We start from the raw sequence: 22,240 nt of genomic DNA, 5'->3' as shown, positions 1-22,240 counted from the left end.
TGAAGAACCAAATTTCAGGCAGTGCAATCTTTTTTTTTTTTTGGGTGATCTCCTAAGCAACTGCTGTGTTTAGCTTGTGGTTTCTCATGAGGTTATCCTCCTCCAAGAAGAAATTACCATACCTATTGACCTATTTCTACAATGCATTTTGGTTATTCATCACCCGCTGAGTCGGGCATAACGAAGGATTCGAGGCTCCCTGCGGCAGTGGCGAGTCCTATTAAGCATACGAAGCTACATGGCTCCCATCTCATAATATCTTAGGCCTATATAGTTATGTTATTTAAGGGAAAATACCAGGAATTGTGCATTCTACAGTGAATTCATTTTCCAGAAAATACTTTCTTGGAAATCACTTTTTTAGGATAATATTTCCCCTTCTCATGTTAAATAATTCATTTTCCTACCTTTTTTTTTTTTTGGCAAAATTTTCCTAACTTCAAGTATGCCTATTTTTCTTTGGTTGTAAATCATTTTACGTTGACCAATCACTTATAGTAAACCAAACAAGTGAAAGGCTAGAAAACTAATTGGCGGAAAATGCTTTTGCCCAAATAAACATACCCTAAATAAAGTTCTAGATCCATTCTGAGTATCAGCACTAAATTCCAACCTAGATTTATTTCGTAGCTCGACCAATAGATCAAAATCGCAATTGTCATATGGCCCAAAGTTTCCAAATACCATTGAAGTCGTGATCACGGCTTTGCATTAGCACTAAGGAATTGATGCCCAACAATGAAGGCATGTGACATATCTTATTTGTCAATTCTACGTGCTATAAGTTTGGCTTGCATGCGAGGCAAAATATTAAAATATCTCACAATGCTTGTTATTTATGTTTTTGATTTCAAACTCTTTAAGCTATGTTTGGATAAAATTTATATAGGATAAAATTTATCTTATCTTGCATTTGGTGGCTACTTAAGATATGATGAAGTCGGATATAAGAGGGGCATTGCTTGGATAAAATTATTTCATATGAGAGGTGTGATAAAGGTGAAATCATTTTTAATATTTATAATAGAAAATTTATTTTTCTCGAGTGATAAATTTCTTAAATTAATAACATTAAATTTTTATTTCAATGTAAATAATATTTGAATTCTAGTATAAGAAGTTCAAAATAACAAAAAAAATAATTTTTTTTAAATTTGATATTATTTTTATCTATATATTAAATTTAATTCTATCTTAATATAAATTTGATATAAATTTATATTATTATGTATTTTAGGTATATTAGTACAATTTACTATTTAATAGTATGGAAGGGAAAAAAGAAATAAAAAGGAAAATAAATAAAAACAAGAGGAAAAATAAAAAGAAAAGGCAAATAAAAATAAAGTAGGCAAGAGTATTGTGAGAGATTCTTATCATTTGCATTTGTGAACTTTTACATTCATTATGTCGTTTATACTAAATAATGTACATTATATGATGTGAATATATTTAATTTTATTATTGTGATTTACCAAATAGTGGATAAAATATAGCAAAATTTCTGAATTTTATATCCCATCAAGTTCTATCTTGATTACAAATCGACCGGACATGAAGAGTATCCCTCCTTTGTGTTATGTCTTATCTCAAATAATACTCCAAAATATTGTGGGATAGGTAGCACTAGCAGTTTGGTGTAGCTCCCATCGACCAGAAATGAATGGATTGCCGCTATAACTACCATAAATTTGAGCAACTACTCAAATGATCAATCAAAGAACAAAAAATCTTGGAAAACGGACATAAAGAGTGAAGAAACCTTCTCATGCAACAGAGTCCGTTATTTGGAGTTGTCTATCTCTCCCTCTCTGACTCACCACCATCTCACTCAATTCTCACGTTGAGTCGCGACTCGTTCTTGCCAATTTTCATTCCTTGAAGACTCACCACGAAGAGCTTTCAAATGAAAGATTTGGAGAGGAAAAGTTAGGAGAAGATGGATTGCCAACAGGTCCTCTGCTTCTCAAAGAAGTCTCTGCCCAAGGCAGTCATGGCAGCTCCATCATGTCTTCCAGTGATCCTGCAGTCACGCCACTTGTCATTTTAAGCACTCTCGTCGCCGTTAGCGGCTCTTTCACTGCTGGGTGTGCTGTGAGTACTGTATCAACTTTTAGATTCATCACCAAGAAACCGGCTCTATATACTTTTTTTCTCATAATTTCCCACATCTGTATAGAATTGGAGCTGACTTTTGCAATCGAAGTGCTTTTTTTTTTTTTTTTTTTCAAAAATGATTCTGATGATTGCCAACTAGGCTGTGTCACCGTCTCTTTCAAGTCCACTGAAATTTTTTGTTAGGAAACGATAAGAGGAAAGTAGCACATAGCTTGGTCGAAAGTTCTCTGTTTTCTTATATCATTGGCCAACATTGTGTTTTAAAGAAAAATCTGGGTTTTCATTTTGGCCTTGGTGTAAGTAAGATGAAGCAACCAAGATCTGTGTCGGCTACTCGGTCTGAATGTGTGTCTACTACTGTTTTTGGTGCCTAATAGTTGGTTAATTATTTTTCAGAAGCACCTGTATGTCATGTTCTTGATCACTTGGCTGATACCAACACGTTAGACAACCTGGATTATTAGACTGTAATAACATGTTCCAACGACTGCTTTGTAACATTTTCTTCTCACAACCCGGGACAGAGGAGGTGTGTCAAACAGACTGATACTTGTTACCGTGCTTTCATATAATAATATCGACTCAAACCATGATAACGCAATTAGCTGATTCAGGATCACTTTATGCCAAAAAGATGTCAAATGGTGTTCGTTAATTACTTCAATCACATTTGTGAGAAAGATGCCCTTTGAAACTGACTGTTGGCCTGACTAATTTTTTTCATCCGTGGCGGAATTTTCTTGGCAAATGTGCTTTTTGCTGCATTTCTTGACATGATTAGCAGCCGCCAAGTAGACCGTACCATTAATTGGTGGCATGCTTTTGCAATGCAGATTGGTTATTCTTCACCAGCTGAGTCAGGCATAATGGAGGATTTAGGCCTCTCCACAGCAGTGGCAAGTCCTCTCAGGCATTTATGCGATATTTCTAGGATTGTTCATCTAGCAGCCGCTATACTAATTGATTTCCATCAATATACCGTCAAATAAGATTTGTTGAACGCACGAGATTTAGTAGACTAACTGAAAGTGACATCTGTTTTAGTGATATTAAACGGAGAAATGGAGAGTGGATCAAAACTCGTATTCACATTCTCCCAATTTTTTGTGTTACAGTATTCGCTTTTCAGTTCAATGTTAACAGTTGGAGGCCTAATAGCAGCTCTGGTAAATGGGAGGGTAACAGATTTGATTGGGCGTAGACGAGTAAGTGGTCCTCTACCTCTCCCTTTCATTCTCAAAAGCTCAATGAAGAACCCGACAGATATTATGGGGATTCTCGTCTCTTTTTTATGCAGGCAATGTGGCTTTCTCAAATATTTTTTGCCGTGGGATGGCTTTCTATAGCATATGCCAAGGTTCCTGCCCTTCCTCTCGCCTCTTCAGGAATCTTTCTTGGTCGTTGATGATTCAATAAAAAGGCTTAATAATTTTAAATGCATTTTCCACCTTTCACGCTCATCATATGGATGAGTTCATTCAGATGCCGGTCCTGCAGGTTATTTTTGTGATTTTTCACTGCATTTGTGAAATTTTACACTTCAAACTATCTGCCTAGCTGAATAAGGGATCACCATTTACTTAATAAATTTTTTCTAGCTAAGATGCAAGGAAATTTTTTACGACATCCTATTTTTTGTGAATGATCAAATCATGGTTAAGGCTGTGAGAAAGAGAGTAAGGACCTAATGGTATATCCATCGAATCTGCAGAATGCTTGGTGGCTGGATATAGGGAGACTGCTAAACGGGCTTGGCTATGGGATTATATGTTATGTGGTATATGCAGGAAGATTCGGACTAAATGTCCTAATAAATTTTAGAAGTTGACGTGCCAATGTGCTGTTGATCATTATCTTGGTTTCCAAACAGGTACCAGTGTACATTGCAGAAATAACACCTACAAGTGTCCGGGGAGCATTCACGGCATTCAATCAGGTCAAAAAGTATGGACAATGTAGAAATTGAATGAGTCGAGACAATTCATTTGCTCACCAACACACAATTGGCTTCTGTTGCAGTTCATGTTATGCTGTGGCTTTTCATTGATTTACTTTCTTGGAACCATCGTCTCCTGGCACATCTTGGCTCTGATCAGTAGACTCTCTGCTCCCATTTTTTATGTTATGTGGTGAATAAGTTGGGAAAATATCATAGGGTCATTCTTGGTGATTTCGTCTTCAGGTGGCATTCCCTGTGTCATACAAATTTTGGGTTTGTTCTTTGTTCCAGAGTCTCCTAGATGGCTGGTAAGTTGTCTGTGGAGTTGAGGCATAGGTACTAATATATCAATGGCAATTAAACTCTGAAACATAATCCAACTGGTGTTGACCACCCTTGTAAGAATTTGCTAGTTGTGTAGACTTATAGAACTGGATATCGAAGCCAAGACCCTGCATTTTTTGTCGCAAGAAAGATTACAAGCAAATAGTCACTTGCAGGTATTAGTCCACCAAGAGGAGTTTGAAGTCACATTACAGAGACTAAGAGGCAAAAATGTCAATATAACTCAGGAAGCAGCCGATATCAGAGTAATATCTCAATTTCACATGTCTTTCTTATAATTTGGAAGCATCTGATATTTTGGCGATGATGTGCTCTCATTTCACTTTTTCTTATAGGACTACACAGAGACCTTTGAACGGCAGTCTCAGTCTAGAATTCTGGATGTCTTCCAAAGACGATATGCACATCCACTTATGGTTAGAATGCCCTCCAAATTATTCAAGTTTCTTGCAATTCTTTTCCTAATTTTGTCAAAGTGTTAGATAGCAGTTGGGCTGATGATGCTTCAACAATTTGGTGGGACTGGTGCATTTTCGTCCTATGCAGGCTCCATATTTGAATCAGCCGGTAAAAATCAAAAAATAAATACATTAGTAGTTTGATGAATAATGAAGGCTTGGTCATCTTAATGTTTTATTTTGGCAGCCTTCTCAGGTAGCTTTGGTACCAGAAGCATAGCTATTATCCAGGTACTAGACACTTAGAATTGCGGTGAAAGACGGATTTTGTTATTTCATCGTATATTCTAAAGATTCTACACTTATTCTGCAGATCCCAGCAACCGCTCTTAGTGTAATTTTGACTGATAAAGCTGGAAGACGACCACTTCTGATGGTTAGGGAAAATGATACATTTGATATGATCGCCTAACAAGGGCCACTTTTCGAGATACTGAGGCCGAACCCAACTTTTATTTGCAGATTTCTTCAGCTGGAATGTCCTTAAGTTGCTTTCTTCTAGGATTGTCCTTCTTCATTCAGGTTTTGCAAACAATAACTATTCCTACTCGTGGTTCTCCATGTTTTCAAGTGACCTTATTTTTTCCTTCTATTTTTTTTTTTTTTTTGGTTGCTGAATTAGGACCTTAATCATTGGAAAGCAGTGACCCCAATTTTGGCATATGTAGCAATAATTGTACGTCTCTATAAGAGTGCCTTTTTTCCTTGTCTCTTTTCATCTTGAACCGTTGCTCAATGACTTGTTCTGATGAAGTTTGCTGACACATAACTATTTCATTTAGGTGTATTGCATAGCTTACTCAATTGGCATAGCTGCACCATGGGTTATCATGTCTGAGGTACATGGCTTCAGTCTAAATTTGCACTTGGCAATCTCTATCTCAAGACCATTCTCAGTGAATATGTTCTCTGTAGATATTCCCTGTGAACATTAAAGGGTCAGCCGGGAGTCTGGTGACATTTGCAAATTTGTCCTGTTCCTGGATTGTGACTTACACTTTCAACTTCATGTTTGAATGGAGTGCACCCGGTCTCTCTCTCTCTCTCTCTTCTTCTCCTGTGTGAGTGTAATATATTCAGTATCCATGCTTAATCTGAATTGTGCTACTTTCAGGGACATTTTTCATGTTCGCGTGCATGTGCGGTCTCACAGTCTTATTCACCATGAAGGTAGTGCCAGAGACCGGGGGCGAGCATTGGAAGAACTGCAAGCATCACTTGCCCATTTTCTTTGATGATTATCAGCTGCAGTTTGTTAGAATTTGAATTGGTATGAGCCGAACACAAGCAGCAGTGATAGGAGGCTATTGCAAAGTACTAATGCAATGGGAAATGGGGAGGACAGAAAAAGGAGATGTTTCATAGTAATACATTCCATTAACAGCGCTAGATTACACAGACTGAATTGCATACCGGTAATTTCAAGTTTACGCACCTAACTTCGTCTTACTGTGTACCGATAATACAGCAGAAATTTGGTTGCCACTAGTGCAAGTCAAATGAAAGTGGTAATTTTATGATCAACCAGATATTAGTAAATTCAATTTTGTCAGTAACTTACTTATACATTACTAGATAACAGATCACCAGTCACCTTATTTTTACAACTGCTGTTATAAACTACACTAAAGTACCTGTTCGTTACTGACCACGGACAATCAGTCTATAATTTCTTGTATATTGTGCTATAGAATCAGCCCTAAGGTGTCATGTTGCTTCAATCCTAACAGTTGTTTTCTTCTCAAATTCTGATATGAGAATCGAAACCCCAACTTGGGTCTTGCACAACAAGAGAGATGCGCAGTTGCCACTACAGCGAAGGCGTAGTGGTTCAAGAGTAGTGTTAAATTGCTACCACCCAAACGGAGAGATTGTTTTAGCTGATGATTTCAACTCAATCATTGAACTTGTCCTATTTGTTTAAGAATATTTGCACACACTAAGACATAAATAACAATCAATCTTCTACTTCTTTCCAATATATATGCCGGACTGCTAGCAGGTTTGATTCAGTTTGATTTTCAAAGAGCAACAAATTCGTAAATGATTTGCGGCTACAACTAGTGCAGATTTTGGAATCATTAGAAGCAATCATTCTTGTGATCCAGCAAAGAACATGTTGTGACATTAACATGAAAACAGTCATGATTTTGTAATTAAATCAACGTGAAATTGTCAGAAAAATAAAGGAGAAAATTTCACCAGAAATTTACATAATTCGATTCTTTTAGTGCGGCAGCTTGCTACTGAAAGAACCCTCCGTTCGGCTCCTACAGGAAAGGAAACCCAAAAGAAGCAAAAGCCTAGCTTTTATCTCATTTCCTTTTCTCTAACCACTTCCTGACCCACGCTTTCTCTTGTACGGCCAAAAAAGGAAGTCTTATGTAGACAATTAGAGTCCACAGAAGGTTTGACTGTACAAATCCAGCACAATTTGGTAGGCAGAATGCTGGCAGCACTACTCGTTAGTGTTGGAGTTCCATGAGAATTTAACCGGGTGCAATATTATTCATTATCACTTAACTGTACACTACATGTCACCTGGCAGAATGCATGGTGGCTGGATGCCGGAAGAGCATTAATAGGATTTGGCGGTGGGGTCTCAAGCTATGTGGTAATACGCACTTTCGAAATTTTCTCTTGAGGCTTAGAAGCTTCTTCCAGGCCTAGGAACAAAAGGTTGGCTTCCTAGTGACCCAAAAGTTCATGTCCTTTAAAAACATGGAATGAACCCACTTGCACCACAAAGTCTCTTTATCTGAGAATAAGAGCCATATATGTTTCAACCTGGCAGCTTTGTTGCAATCTTTAAGCCTCCTGATACCAAGCCCCTCTTCTTTCTTTGGAAGGCACACATCCTCCCAAGCAACCTTGACACCCCTTCTACCTAACTCCGTGCCTTTTTAGAGGAATTGTCTGAGGATTTTCTCAATCTGATCCAGAACAACTACATGTAAAACAAAAACACTTGCCCAATAGACTTAGATAGCTTGAAGAACTGACCGATGAGTTGCAACCGCCCAGCCAGAGAAAGGAAGCGATGAGTCCAAGATTGAACCTTTGCCATGATGCGGTTGACGAGAGTGCAACAGTCAGCCTTAGTGACCCTTAAGGTAATTATAGGAACCCCTAAATAGCGAGCTGGCGAGTTACCTTCGCGAAAACCCAACTCAGAGAAAATCTGATTTCTTAAGGATGGCATGTCTCAAGCAAGGAAGATTTCACTCTTATTTGGATTTGGGAACAAGCCACTCCAAGTAGAGAAGGTTTGAAGGCCTTATTTGAGAATAGCTATAGTGGGCAAATCCGCCTCCGAAAACAAGAAGACATCATCCGCAAAGAAAAGATGCGAAAGGCTCGTTAGCTTGCATCTCTAGAAGAACTTAAACTCCGACTTCAAAGAGCATCTGTATAAAATCCTTGATAGGACTTCCATCACTAAGGTAAATAAATAGGGAGAGATAGGATCATCTTGACAAAGTTCACGACCACTCGCAAAGAATTCATGAAGCTCCCCATTCAAAACAATCGAAAACTTAGGAGTGCGAACACACGTCATAATTAGCCGAGTTATAAACTCGGGGAAAGCAAAAGCCAAGAGGACTCTCTCAAGGAACCCCCAATCGACCGTGTCATAAGCTTTTCTAAAGTCCACCTTGATCGCACACTTAGGCAAGTATGGTTGAAGATGGAAGCCAGAAAAGAGCTCCTGGACCAGCAATATATTAACTCTGATCCTCCTACTCTTCACAAACACGTTTTGAAAAAGGGCTAATGACGTTCTTCAAGACTGCTGTTACCTGGTTAGCCAACACTTTGGTAATACACTTGTAGATAGTGTTGCAACAGGCAATTGGCCTATAATCCTCAACGGAAGACGCATTCAACACTTTCAGCATCAACACCAAAATGGTATTATTGATCTCCCTTAGGAGCCTCCCAGTGGAGAATAAGTCCAACACTGCTGTAGTAACCAGGTGCCCAACCGTTTCCCAGTTCTCTTTAAAGAATTCGACCGTGAAGCCATCCAGTCCCGATGCCTTACCCCTAGCTAGAGAGAATAAAGTATCCCGAATCTCCAACTCTACAACCGGACGAGCTAGAAAACTAACCTGATCAACTGAGAGAGGATGATGGATGACTTCGCAGATCTCCTCCACCGAAGGCCTATCCAGGTGAGCTTGCGATGCCAGGAGGTCTTGGAAGTACTAAATAAAGCATTGCTGGACTTGCTATGGATCAAAGATAAGGTTCCCCTCTGAATCCTAGATAGAAAGGACTTTATTCCTCAACTGTCTCTTTTTGACATACTGATGGAAGAACTTAGTGTTGCATTCTCCTTTGAGTCACCTGACTCTCGACTTCTACTTGAAGAAAGACTCATCCATGGACTTTAGTCTAGCAAAGACATGTTGCTATTCCTTTTCTAGCTCAGCCAGATGAGCATAAGCAGGCTCCTGCAGCAACTCCACCTGCATGGTCTTTAAGGCCGCCCTCGCCTCTAACATTTTGACTAAGATATCAAAGAAGGAATCTTTATTCAGAGTTTTAAGTCTGTGTTTGAGAGCATTCATCTTACATACAAGTCTAAACATAGGAACTCCTTCCACAAGGGCCTCCCAAACTTGAGAAACAATAGCATTGAACTTCGGATGCTTCATCCAGAAGTCATAAAACTTGAATGGCTTCCTCTGAGAAATCGGGTCAAGCACCTTGACCACCATAAGAGTGTGATTAGAGATACCCGACGCTAGGAAGGAAGCTTCGAGTACAAGAAGTCATGGCTCCATTTACAATTCACTAGAACTCTATCGATCTTTCTTGCCTTCTTGGCAGAGCCCACTGAAGTTGTCCAAGTGTATTTGAATCCTACATACCTGAGGTCTTTGAGTTTCACTTGTGCCAAGCACTGTCCAAACTCGTCAAAACACGGTATCCAAGCATTAGATCTGCCAACCCGGTCAGATGAGTCTTTAATAGCATTGAAATCTTCCATCACAAGCCAAGTCGAGTTTTGCAAAGCAATGCTTCTAAGAATAAGATCCTCCCACAGAGATCTCTTGAGCGTGAATGTGTGCTCGCCATAAACCACTGACACGCAGCAAGCCATTCTAGAGTCCAACCATGTAAGGTTTCCATGAATCGCTTGAGTTGAAATAGAGAGAGCTTCAAAGCTAACCCGAGCCGGGTCCCATCCAACCCAAATCCTACCTCTAGGGGAGAACTCATAGTTTGAGATTTAATACCAATCTCTCAACAAAGTCCCAGACATGGAATTGAAGAAATTTTGTGGAACCTTGGTTTCCAATATACCAATCAAACACAACTGGTTTGAGATAGCCAAGCTTTGAACCTCAGCTTGTCTGGTGGGGTTAACAAGGCCTCTCACATTCCAACAACCTATATACATATATACAAAGAAAGATAAACAAGTTACCTCTTGCGCCGATTGGAAGGCAGAGTAGGCCGAAAGGAGCGAGGTGGCGGATCAGGAGCTAGAGCCATCAACCTGTCTTGGATGGACTTCACACCCGTAACAACAGGAGGAGCTTTTGGAGACAGGCATGGGGTTAGCGGGTCATCTAAGTTGGCAATCCGGTTTGCCAATCCATTCGACTCCTCCCCAGGGCTCACCAGCTCTATTGAATCTTCACTAGGACTGATTGGCTCCTCTTTGGCTGAGGGGGCATGTGCTTCCGTCCTTGTAATAATTCACAATCCTTTTTGGGCATTGCGAGTTGAAGTAGAAGGTAAACTCATGTGTACTGCAGCTGCCTTCTCCCTATTTGTGTGATCCTCATCCCCCGAGTTGGCCAAAAGTGTCGAGGCAATTTCCCTAGGAGGAGGGTCCTTCTTCTTCCCTTTAACAAGATTCCACCCCGTCTCAGCCTACCGAGGTCCATCCTCCAACACAGACTCATCAACAGGTAGAATGACACAGTAGGAGAGGCGGAATTAGTCTGCTTTTGCTTAGCCTGCCTTCGTTGGCCTTCAACTTCTGCAGGGGCTTCATTCAAAACAGGAGGAGCTGGGCTAGAGGCGTACCTTGGGGAAAAGGGAAAGTAACGACCGGAGCCTGCTGAGCAGCTCTTGCAGCAGAAGAACGAGCAGGGGTGGGGGCACATTTGTGGTTGATGATGCCGCACCTTGAGCATGCGGTAGGTCTCCATTCATACTCCACTAAGCATGATTCACCATTGTGGACAACTTCTATAGCATCGCAACTGGGTTGCTTCGCTGTAATTTCAACATAGACCTTGGCAAAAGATAGCATCTTCATCTGCTCAGTGTGCAAGTTCACATACAGTGGCTTGCCAACTACGCTAGCCACCTTGTTGATCCCTTGTGAAGACCAGAAGGCAAGAGGAAGGTTCCTCAGCCTAATCCACACAAGCACAAATAAATGGCTATCTTTCTTTAGCTCCAGTGCAGGTTTCCATTGCTGCAAAACTAAGGGCACTCTAGCAACTGTAATAGGCTCCCTCTTTTATGACCTTTCAGAGAAAATCTCCATCAGATACATGGAAAAAGAAGAAGTATTGTCCATTAGACATTACCTCCACCAGATTCGGCCCCCATGCATTTTTAAGGGTTAATTCAGTTACTTTGAATGGTAATCTCTTGCCAATAAAGTAACCCATAAGGCACTCTTACAGCTTAGGATCAACAGCCTCAAGTATATCATCGATAACTCAATCATCGGTTTGTTGTTGACATATGAAGGAGGAAAAAACTCCAGATCATAGCCCTTTGTAGCAACCTTGGCTACGCTAGCCCAAGTAAGAGCATTCGGGTTCTTGGACTCCCTCCTAGGCTGAGGGCGCTTAGAGCTAGACCTACCTCGAGGCCCAGCAGGAGCATGAGGAGACTGAGCCACTTAAGGATCATCGCTCAAAATAGCCAAAGACGGAGCATCATGTCTTGAATCCTCCTTCGATGTACCAACTTGAGGCGATTGGCCATGACTGGGAGGAGGTGGGCTTCGAACACTAGGCCCTTCCCCAGCGTATTGGGCCAAACCTGACTCGGATGTCATCGCAGTAGATAAATCGCAACCACAGCAGCAACAAATTAAGAAAAACCCTACCCAAGCTCACACATTATGGCCCAAACATACCGGGGCAGTGCACGAATGAGAGAGGAGAGGGACGGCGCGGTCAATACGAGAGCGGCGGCGAAAGATGGTCGGCGCAGTGGTGGAGGCGTCGTCTTGCTGTGGGGGTCAATGTTGATGCGAGTGAGGAGTCCAACGACGGTGGCAGGGGGGTTGTGCGAGGTCCCCCAAAGCGGTGCGGGCGAGGGCAGAACCCTAGGGAGCACTCGGTGACGGAGCTTGGTGACGGAGCTCAGCGGCCGAGGCCGAACCCTAAGGAACGCTCGGCGTCGAGAGGAGCGCTCGGTGACGAGCTTGCTTTTAGTCGCCTTTGCTCGGCGGCCAAGGGTGAACCCTAGGGAGCGCTTGGTGACGGCGCTCGGGGACGGAGCTTAGCAGCCAACGACGAAGCGCTCGGGATCACTTGGCGACAGGAGGAGCGTGCTCGGGAGAAGCTTGACCCACTAGCGCGGCCGAGGGTGAAACCCTAGGGCGCGCTTGACGCCGGTGCTTGGCGACGGAGCTTAGCGGTCGACGGCGAAGCGCACGGGAGCGTGCTTGGTGATGAGAGGATCTTGGGTCGCCAATTGGTGAGTTTCCTAAGACAATTCAACTTAATAGTACAATAGTTCTTAAATATAACTCTTATTGCAAAATCATAAGACCCATTATATTTCCACCCTTTATTAGCTCTTGACATTCTTTATCACATTGGATTGATTACACTAATCTTTGCGGATCCCACTTTTCATTTAAGATGATTTCTAATCATTTTTTTCTTCATTGTCGAGATAGAGGGGTGAGCTAATAAGGGAATGGAACTAGCACAAGCCAATTATAATCACTATCATGAATATTAAAAGGCAATATTCACTAACAAAACAATTTCCAAGTTCCTAACATTGTTCTAAGAAATTAACAAAACTCATGTTCACAAACAATTACCACATAGGTTTGATTCCACATTTTGTAAAGAGGTAAAGTAAAAGTTTGAGAAAGAGAGGAGAGTTAGAGATAGGATAGACCAAAAAAAGAAAGTACCTGCATACTCTCAATTGTAATTTATAACAATCACTAGTCGTTATCCTCGAAATCTGTAAAAGGTAAATAGGGGGTGAGCAAAACCATAGTCCAGCAAGTAGCTAATAGCCTAATACCACCTCTATAATGCAATTTTAAGAAATATTTGCATTCACATCATACAAGTAGTCCGAACACAATGCGGCATAAATATATATATATATATATATACTGAGACAAGTCAATAGTAATCAACATAAGTATATACATAAATATACTCAATTGCTAATGTCATGAACCCTCCAGTCACGCTTCGCTCGGTGACAAGACCCCAAAAACCATGTCGGCTATGGCTATGACCCGAAAATCACACCAGTTGTGATTACCTGGAAACCACGTGAACCATGATTAAGCCGCACAATAAGATCAAGCTACGCATGTATACATATCTCATAAAATCACCTCGCGTGGATTGACGGCAAGCATAAATCAAATAACGCAACTCCTCAATGCTAATACATAAATATCATCATGATGAAATATCTCATATGCACATCTTTATAATACATTTCCACAATGCTCAGATTATTGAGAATATCCAACGCCGGATCCAGTTCTGAAATATCAATGCTCCCAAGTTAAGACAGAAAGTTTGGAAGGCCGGTCCTCCCAAACCGGCTGTCGGGTTCGCGTCCCGTCAAAGCCTCAAGTGTTTATTAGTCCGCCAGGAGAGCGCTGCCGAGTGCCCCGCTCAGGCAACCAAGCGCTCGGAGTTTGCTGCCACGGAAATGATGGAGACTCACGAGAATAGACGAATGTTACGTGGACCGGCGACGGAGTTCTCCGGTCATTGGCGAGCGTTTGGGAGCAGCCCCAGCCCCTTCTCCGATCTTCCTGTCCCGTCTTGTGGTTTCCCTCTCTCCCAATTGACTTTGAACACTTAAAAGAGCAAGCAAGTCCTCACAACAACCTACGATATTAACGTCACAACCTTAAATTTCACTTCTCTCAGCCTTTTGTTTTCATTATGTATTTAAGAAAATGTCGAGCTGTTGCACTCGCAAAAGATATGAAATTTTTTATGATCGAGAAAATTAGACCAAAAATCCTTACGATTTTGTGTGAAATGCAATTGAGCCTTAGAAACGTTTGAAAGGCAAAACTCAAGACTTAAAATGCATTGAAATTTACACAATATAGTCATAATTTCGCCAGTGTAGCGTCCACTTGTCAGTATTCGGACTATTTGGATTTCTTACAAAATTAAGTATCATTTGGACCATACTTATATTGATAAACAAGATTTTTTTTTTCGATCATGGAGTATATGGATGGATTGTGACTATCAATTGGAATTGAAACTCAAATGTGATTCAAAATCAATTGAAAATCCAATTTGAATTAAAAACCCTAAGCCAGGATCTTCGATTTCAATTTGAACCATGAAAAGCTAATCAAAGATTAACTAATCATTGGGATAGGTGTATTAAAAGTCCCAAAACTTCTTACGAAAGTGCAATTGAGTTCTAAAATTTTCAAAAAGTGCTATTGAGTTCTAAAACTTATAATGAAATGCCATTGAATCCATAAATTTTCAAAAAGTGTAATCAAGTTCCAAAATTTGTCAAATTGGTCCAATTAAGTTTTTATGTTGATTTCACTTTTTGAAAGTTTTAGAATTCAGTTACACTTACATGATAAATTTTAAGACTTCTAGTGCACTTATATTAATCATTCATGTACCGAAAGTCAATAGAGTAACAAGATCCATGAATTTAATTTTGAATTCAAAAGAATGTTTCAGTAGAGAAAGAACAAGGAAGAAACAAAGTGCTCCGTCAATGTTTGCCTCGTTGCTTGTGTGATTGATCAAACTTTTTTTTTTTTTTTCAATCGTGTGATGTCGTGAATCACATGGGTTAATAGACCCCACAGAGCAGGTTGATCTGGATTGTTTAAGAATAAGGATGTCATGATTCAGACAATATGAAAAGACTCAAGTTGCTCCTCTAGGATCAATTATGTTTGCCATGGAAACTCAATTTGGCAAAGAGACGAAAATTCTCACTTTTCACTACTTGTAATTGCATTTTGGAGAAAAAAGAAATTACTTCTGACAAAAACACTTTCTGGTGACGTAGTCTCTTATTTTTGGTGATCTCCTAGGCAACTGCTCTACTTAGGCTGGAGCTTCTAATGAGGTAATTCTCCACCAAGTAGAAGTTACCATAACTGGTGGCGTATCTCTACAATGCCGGCTGATTATTCATCACCCACCGAGCTCGGCATAGTTGAGGATTCACTCTCTATGGCAGCGTTGAGTCCTATCGAGCATACAATGTTACATGGCTACCATCTTATAATCTCTCAGACCTGCATAGTTCTGTTATTCAAAGGAAAATACTGCAAATTGTGCAATTTACGGTGAAATTCCATGTGAGAGGAAGTATTAAAGTATCCCACCATGCTTGTTGTCTAAGTTTTTAATTTCAAAATCTTTAAGAGGATCCCTCCGTGCTATCTCTTGTCTCTAATTATCCTTCAAAATATTTTGGATAGGTAGCACTAGCAGTTTGGTGTTGTTTCTATAGACCAGAAATGAGTGAATTGCCGTTGTAACCACTACAAATTTGAGCAACTATCGCATGATCACTCAAAGAGCAAAAAAGTAGGAAAGCGAACATAAAATAATGAGGAAGCTTTGGAGTGAAGAAACCTTCTCATGCAACAGAGTCCTTTACTTTGAACTCTCCATCTCTGCCTCTAACTCACCACCATCTCACTCAATCTCACACTCACTCACGACTCGTTCTTGCCGATTTTCATTCCTTGAGGACTTACCCCGAAGAGATTTTAAGTGAAAGATTTTGGAGAGAGAAATGTTAGGTGAAGATGGATTGCCGGGTCCTCTGCTTGCCCAAGAAGCCTCTGCCCTTGGCAGTCATGGCAGCTCCTTCATGTCTTCAAGTGATCCTGCAGTCACGCCACTTGTCGTTTTTAGCACTCTCATCGCTGTTAGCGGCTCTTTCGTTACTGGGTGTGCTGTGAGTACTGTATCAACTATCAGATTCATCACCAAAAAACCAGCTCTATTTTCTTTTATTGATTCCTGATTCTCATTTTCTCCCACATCTGTATTAAATTGGAGATGAGTTTAGCAATCAGGGTGCTTTTTCCGGTGTACCTGATGATTGCTAAGGAGGCAGTGTCATGATCTCTTTCAGGCACTACTAATATATTTTGTTGGGAAAAATAGGAGGAAAGAATCACATAACTTGGTCAAAGTTTTTCTACTCTCTTATATTATTGGTCAACATTGTGTTTTCAAGAAAAATTTGGGTTTTTATTTTACCCTTGGTGTTAGTAAGATGAAGCAACCAAGATCTGTCTGCAACTCTGGTCAAATATGTGTGCTACTATTTTTGGTGCCTAAAAGTTGGCAAATTATTTTCCAGAAGCACCTGTCTGTCATGTTCTTGATCACTTAGCTGATACCAGGATATAAGATGACCTGGATTATCTTAATATGTAATAATTGTTCCAACAATTACTCTGTAATATTTCCCTCTCACAACCCAGGATAAAGGAGGAGAGGATGTGTCAAACAGTCCGATACTAGTTGCTGTGTCTTCATATGATAATATCAGCTTGAACCACAATAAAGCACATAGCTGGTTCAGGATCACTCAAGTAGCAGACACGAAACTCATTTATGCAAACAAGATGACAAAACAATCTTTATGAATTACTTCAATCGCATTTGTGAGAAAGATGCCATTTGGAAACTGACCTCTGGCCTGCCTCTTTATTATACATCTGTGGCAGAATTTTCTCATCAATTATACTTTTCGCTCCATTTCTTGAGAAGATTAGTAGCCGCCAAGTAGAAGTTAACTTTAACTGGTGGCATGTTTTTGCAATGTAGTGCGGTTATTCTTCACCAGCCGAGTCTGACATAATGGACGATTTAGGCCTCTCCACAGCAGCGGCAAGTCCTATCAAGCATCCATGCTATATTTCTATGATTGTTCATCTATCAGCCGCTATACTAATTGCTTTCCATCAATATACTGTCAAATAAGATTTGCTGGAGTGAAATAAAACGCACGAGACTTACTAGACTAACTGAAAGTGATATCTGTATCAGTGACACCAAACGGAGAAATGGAAAGTGGAACCCATCTTGTATTCATATTCTTCCCCTTTTTTATGTTGCAGTATTCGCTTTTCAGTTCACTATTAACAGTTGGAAGCCTCATAGCAGCTCTGGTAAATGGAAGGGTAACAGATTTGATTGGGCGTAGACGAGTAAATGAGCCTCTACCTCTCCCTTCCATTCTTGAAAGCTCAATGAAAAGCCCAACAGATATTAGGGAGGCTCATATCTTTTTGATGCAGGCTATGTGGCTTTCTCAAATATTTTGCACCGCCGGATGGCTTTCTATAGCATATGCCAAGGTTCCTACCCTTCCTCTTGCCTCTTCAGAAGTTTCCTTCATTGTCAATGACTCGATAAACAGGCTTAATAATTTAAATTGCATTTTCCACCTTTCATGCTTATCTTATGGATGAGTTTATTTAGATATCAGTCCTGTAGGATGTTTTTTGTGATTTTTCACTGCAATTGTGGAACTTTGCACTTCAAACTATCTGCCTAGCTGATTAAGGGATCACACTCGTGCAATTGATTTTCTTCCAGCTAAGACAGACGGCATCCTATTTTTGTGAATAATCAAGTCATGGTTTAGGCAGTGAGATAGAGCGTGCACTTAATGGTATGTCTGTTGAATCTACAGAATGCTTGGTGGCTGGATATTGGGAGACTGCTAAACGGGCTTGGCGTTGGGATTATATGTTACGTGGTATATGCAGGAAGCTTCGTACTTATTGTCCTAATAAATTTCTAAAAGTTGAAGCTGCCAATGTGCTGTTGATTATTATCTTTGTTTCCACACAGGTACCTGTGTACATTGCAGAGATAACACCAACAAGTGTTCGGGGAGCATTCACAACACTCAATCAGGTCAAAAAATTTGGACAACGTATAAATTGAATTTGAGTTGAGACAATTCAGTTGCTCACCGACACAAACTTGACCTCTGCTGCAGTTCATGTTATGCTGTGGCTTTTCGTTGATCTACTTCCTTGGAACCATTGTCTCCTGGCGCATCTTGGCTCTGATCAGTAGTCTCTCTGCTCCCTTCTTTTATGTTATGCGGTGAATAAGTTGGGAAAATATCGAAGGGTCATTCTTGGTGATTTCATCTTCAGGTGTAATTCCCTGTGTCATACAAATTGTGGGTTTGTTCTTTGTTCCAGAGTCTCCTAGATGGCTGGTAAGTTGTTAGTGCAGTTGAGGCATAGAATTAACATTTTAATGGCAACTCTGGAAACAAACCAATTGGCGTTGATTACCCTTATAAGAACAGGCTAATTGTGTAAAATCATAGATTTGGACGATGAAGCCAAAACCATGCACTTTTGTTGTACGGAAGATTACTAGCACATAGTCACTTGCAGGTAAGACTCCACCAAGAGGAGTTTGAAGTCACATTACAGAGACTTAGAGGCAAAAGTGTCAATATTACTCACGAAGCAGCCAATATCAGAGTAATACCTCGATCTGGCATGTCTTTCTTATAATTGGAAAACGTATGATATTTTGGCAATGATGTGCTCTCATTTCAATTTTTCTTATAGGACTACACAGAGACTTTTGAACAGCAGTCCCAGTCTAGAATTCTTGATTTGTTCCAAAGACGATATGCTCGTCCACTTACGGTGAGAATGCCCACCAAATTATTTAAGTTGTTTGCGATTCTTTTCCTAATCTTGTAACTGTTAGATAGCAGTTGGGTTGATGATGCTTCAACAATTCGGTGGGACTAATGCATTTGCCTTCTATACAAGCTCCATATTTGAATCAGCTGGTAAAATCAAACACTAAATACATTAGTAACTTATGAATAATAAAGGCTTGGTCATCTTTATCTTTTATCTTGGCAGGCTTCTCAAGTACCTTTGGTACCAGAAGCATAGCAATTGTCCAGGTACAAGCCATCTAGAATTGCGATGAAACAAGAATTTGTTATTTCATCATATTTTCTGAAGATTCTACACATGTTTTGCAGATCCCAGCGACTGCCCTTAGTGTAATCTTGATTGATAAAGCTGGAAGACGACCACTTCTGATGGTTAGGAAAAATGACACATTTTCTATAATCGCCTCAATGAGACCACTTTTCGAGATACTGAGCCCAAACCCAACTTTTATTTGCAGATTTCGTCGGCTGGAATGTCCTTAAGTTGCATTCTTCTAGGGTTGTCATTCTTCATTCAGGTTTCATGAACGACGACTATTCCCACTCATGGCTCTCGATGTTTTTAAGCGACCTTATTCTTTCCTTCTATTTTTTCTGTTGCTGAACCAGGGCCTTAATCATTGGAAGGCAGTGACCCCTATTTTGGCGTATGTAGCAATAACTGTAAGTCTCTATAATAGTGCCTTTTTCCTCATCTCTTTTCATCTTAAGCCATTGCTCAGTGGCTTGTTCAGATGAAGTTTGCTGACAGATGACTATTTTGTTTAGGCGTATTCCATAGCTTACTCACTTGGCATGGGGGGGTTACCATGGGTTATCATGTCTGAGGTACATGACTTCAGTCTAAATTTGCACTGGGGAATCTTTATGACAAGACTATTCTCAGTGAATATGTTCTCTGTAGATTTTCCCTGTAAACATTAAAGGGTCAGCCGGGAGCCTGGTGACATTTGCGAATGGGTCCTGTTCCTGGATTGTCACTTACACTTTCAACTTCATGTTCGAATGGAGCGCACCTGGTACTCTCTCTCTCTCTCTCTCTCTCTCTCTCTCTCTCTTTCTCTCCTGTCTGTGATGCATTCAGCGTCTGTGCTCAATCTGGATTGTTCTACTTTCAGGGACATTTTTCATATTCGCGTGCATATGCGGTCTCACAGTCTTATTCACCCTGAAGGTAGTCCCGGAGACGAAGGGGCGAGCGTTGGAAGAACTGCAAGCATCACTTACCCATTTTCTTTGATGGTTATTAGCCGCAGGTTCCTAAAATCTGAAATAGTATAAGCCGAACAACAAGCAGCACTGATAGGAAGGCTGAAAGGAGGCTAATTGTTGCAAAGTATTAATGCAATGTGAAACGGGGAGGAAAGAAAAAGGAGAAATTCCATGGTAATACATTCCATTAACGACGGTAGATTTCACAGACGGAACTGGATATCAATAATTTCAAGTTTAAGCACCTAAATTTGCTTAACTGCATACTGATGGTAAAACAGAAATTTGGTAGCCACCAGTACAAGTCAAATGAAAGTGGTAATTTTCTGATCAACTAGACATTACTAAATTCAATTTTGTCTGTAACTTACTTGTACAATACTAGATAAACAGGTCACCAGTCACCTCATTTTACTACTGCAGTTATAAATTACACTAAAGTACATGTTCGTTACTGAACATGGACAATCAGTCTGAAATTTCTTATAAATTGTGCTATAGGATCAGCCCTAAGGTGTCATGGTGCTTCAATTCTAACAGTTTTTTTTTCGAATTCTTATATGAGAATCGAACCCCGACCTGGCTCTCGCACACCAAGAGGGATGCGCAGTTGCCACTAAAGCAAAGGCCTAGTGGTTCAAAAAGTAGTGTTAAATTGGTACCACCCAAACGGAGAGATTGTTTTAGCTGATGATTTCAACACAATCATTGAACTTGTCCTATTTGTTTACGGATATTTACACACACTGGGAAATAGGTAACAATCAATCTTCTAAGTCGTTCCAATATATATGCCGGATGCGTAGCAGGTTTGATTCAGTTCAATTTTCAAAGAAAAACAAATCCATAAATGAGTTGCAGTAGCCGCAACTACTGCAGATTTTGGAATCATTAGAAGCAATCATTCATGTGGTCCAGCAAAGAACATGTTGTGATACTAATGCGAAGACTGACATGATTTTGTAATTAAATCAATGCAAAATTATCAGAAAAATAAAGGATTAATACTCTGAAAAATCCTAAACTAGTACAGTTGTGACAAATTTACTCCAAACTATTTTCTTGACCACCAAAAACTCAAAACCGGTATACCTTTAATAAATTTACCTCAAACTGGTACATTTGTGACAAATTTATCATATGTTAGTTTTCGTTAAATTTTACTATCAAATTATTACGTTAAATGACACATGACAGTTTAGAGTTTTTTATGGTCATTCGGGATAAATTTGTCACAGGTGTACTAGTTTGGAGATTTTCATGATTAAAAAAATAATTTGGGGTAAATTTATCACATGTGTATCAGTTTGGGGTTTTTTTAGGGTATTAACCATTCTTTTTACTATTCAACGTGGTGTTGGTGGTGCGTTGAATTAAAGGTTTGACATTTGTGAAGTTAAAATTGAAGAATATAAGAACCAGAATACATTAGGTACGTTATGAGGAGATAAGATGTCTATGGTCTGGATTTGAAGAACATCAGAACTAATACTACAAGAAGATCAAACATTTGTGGTTTGGATCTGAGAAAGTTCAAAACCAAATTGCTTTTGCATGGTAAAAGGTTAATGCGATTAGCTCTCCTTTTCATTTCTATGTGCTTCATATTGAAATGCACCAACAATATTTTGAAGATACGGGTATGGGTGATTTTGTTTCTGCCACAAATTGATTTTTTGATTCATTTAACCTATGCATGTGTTCATGTTTTTCAAAACAAATCCCAATGTATCCCGTGTTCCTATGCTAGTGCACTAGGTAATATTATGTCTATCATGGTATGCACTAAGCCTGATATTTTATAAGTTATGAAAGCATTTAGTTGTTACATGAAGCATCTTGATAAAACTCATTAGGAATCTGTAAAATGAATCCTTAGATTTTTTAAGGGAAGAACAAATTGGTATAGCGTACCAGAGGAATAACAATGATAATGAGTCCATTGGTTATTTGGATTTGGATCACGCAGTGACTTGGATGAATGTAGGTTTTTAGTAGAGTATGAGTTTACGCTAGTAGGGTGTGCAACGAGTTGGAAGGCGTCTTTACAAGACCATATTGCATTGTCTTCGGTTGAGGCAGAGTACATGATACTAACCTTTAGGTTTGCTCTTGGACTTTGGGTTGAAGCATAAATGTGCTGATATACCCTCTAATAATCGAGGTGCGAAATATCTAGCATACATTTAAATTTATCATGAGTAAATGAAATATATCAACATCAAGTACCATT

General features: G+C 39.8%; 2 protein-coding genes across 3 annotated transcripts; both read left to right on the top strand.

Moving 5' to 3' along the window:
- The first annotated feature begins 3,179 nt into the window (after positions 1-3,179).
- On the top strand, positions 3,180-6,299 carry LOC104435161 (sugar transporter ERD6-like 5). Its single transcript, XM_039306987.1, is given in 17 exon segments — positions 3,180-3,323; positions 3,416-3,475; positions 3,830-3,895; positions 3,989-4,054; positions 4,138-4,213; positions 4,301-4,365; positions 4,558-4,647; positions 4,738-4,818; positions 4,885-4,969; positions 5,048-5,091; positions 5,174-5,236; positions 5,323-5,382; positions 5,483-5,536; positions 5,643-5,699; positions 5,776-5,890; positions 5,975-6,043; positions 6,046-6,299. Coding segments are annotated over 17 exon segments (1,245 nt in total). The 3' UTR covers positions 6,096-6,299.
- Positions 6,300-15,679: 9,380 nt separating this feature from the next.
- LOC120290413 (sugar transporter ERD6-like 5) lies at positions 15,680-20,486 on the top strand. 2 transcript variants are annotated; one of them, XM_039306580.1, is made up of 18 exons: positions 15,681-16,017; positions 16,899-16,961; positions 17,192-17,281; positions 17,372-17,431; positions 17,770-17,835; positions 17,931-17,996; positions 18,082-18,157; positions 18,245-18,309; positions 18,494-18,583; positions 18,674-18,754; positions 18,819-18,903; positions 18,980-19,023; positions 19,105-19,167; positions 19,254-19,313; positions 19,405-19,458; positions 19,564-19,623; positions 19,700-19,814; positions 19,914-20,486. In XM_039306580.1, exons 1-18 carry the CDS (start codon positions 15,853-15,855, stop codon positions 20,033-20,035), a joined length of 1,425 nt encoding a protein of 474 aa, XP_039162514.1. In that variant the 5' UTR covers positions 15,681-15,852; the 3' UTR covers positions 20,036-20,486. The 2 variants fall into 2 exon arrangements, with proteins under 2 accessions (XP_039162513.1, XP_039162514.1); XM_039306579.1 differs by having other exon boundaries at positions 15,680-16,017; positions 17,192-17,431.
- The last annotated feature ends 1,754 nt before the right edge of the window (positions 20,487-22,240 follow it).

Source organism: Eucalyptus grandis, chromosome 2 (genome assembly GCF_016545825.1).
Source record: "Eucalyptus grandis isolate ANBG69807.140 chromosome 2, ASM1654582v1, whole genome shotgun sequence".
NCBI classification, from domain to species: Eukaryota; Viridiplantae; Streptophyta; class Magnoliopsida; order Myrtales; family Myrtaceae; genus Eucalyptus; species Eucalyptus grandis.
This window is presented reverse-complemented; position numbering and strand designations above follow the sequence as displayed.

What these genes read in the sequence shown, in the direction of transcription:
- LOC120290413 (XM_039306579.1), top strand. Translation starts at nt 15,853, where the DNA reads ATGTTAGGTGAAGATGGATTGCCGGGTCCTCTGCTTGCCCAAGAAGCC. An exon ending in TAGGCCTCTCCACAGCAGCG is followed by an intron (nt 16,962 to 17,191) that starts GCAAGTCCTATC and finishes TTTATGTTGCAG; the next exon opens with TATTCGCTTTTCAGTTCACT. An exon ending in TGGCGTATGTAGCAATAACT is followed by an intron (nt 19,459 to 19,563) that starts GTAAGTCTCTAT and finishes TATTTTGTTTAG; the next exon opens with GCGTATTCCATAGCTTACTC.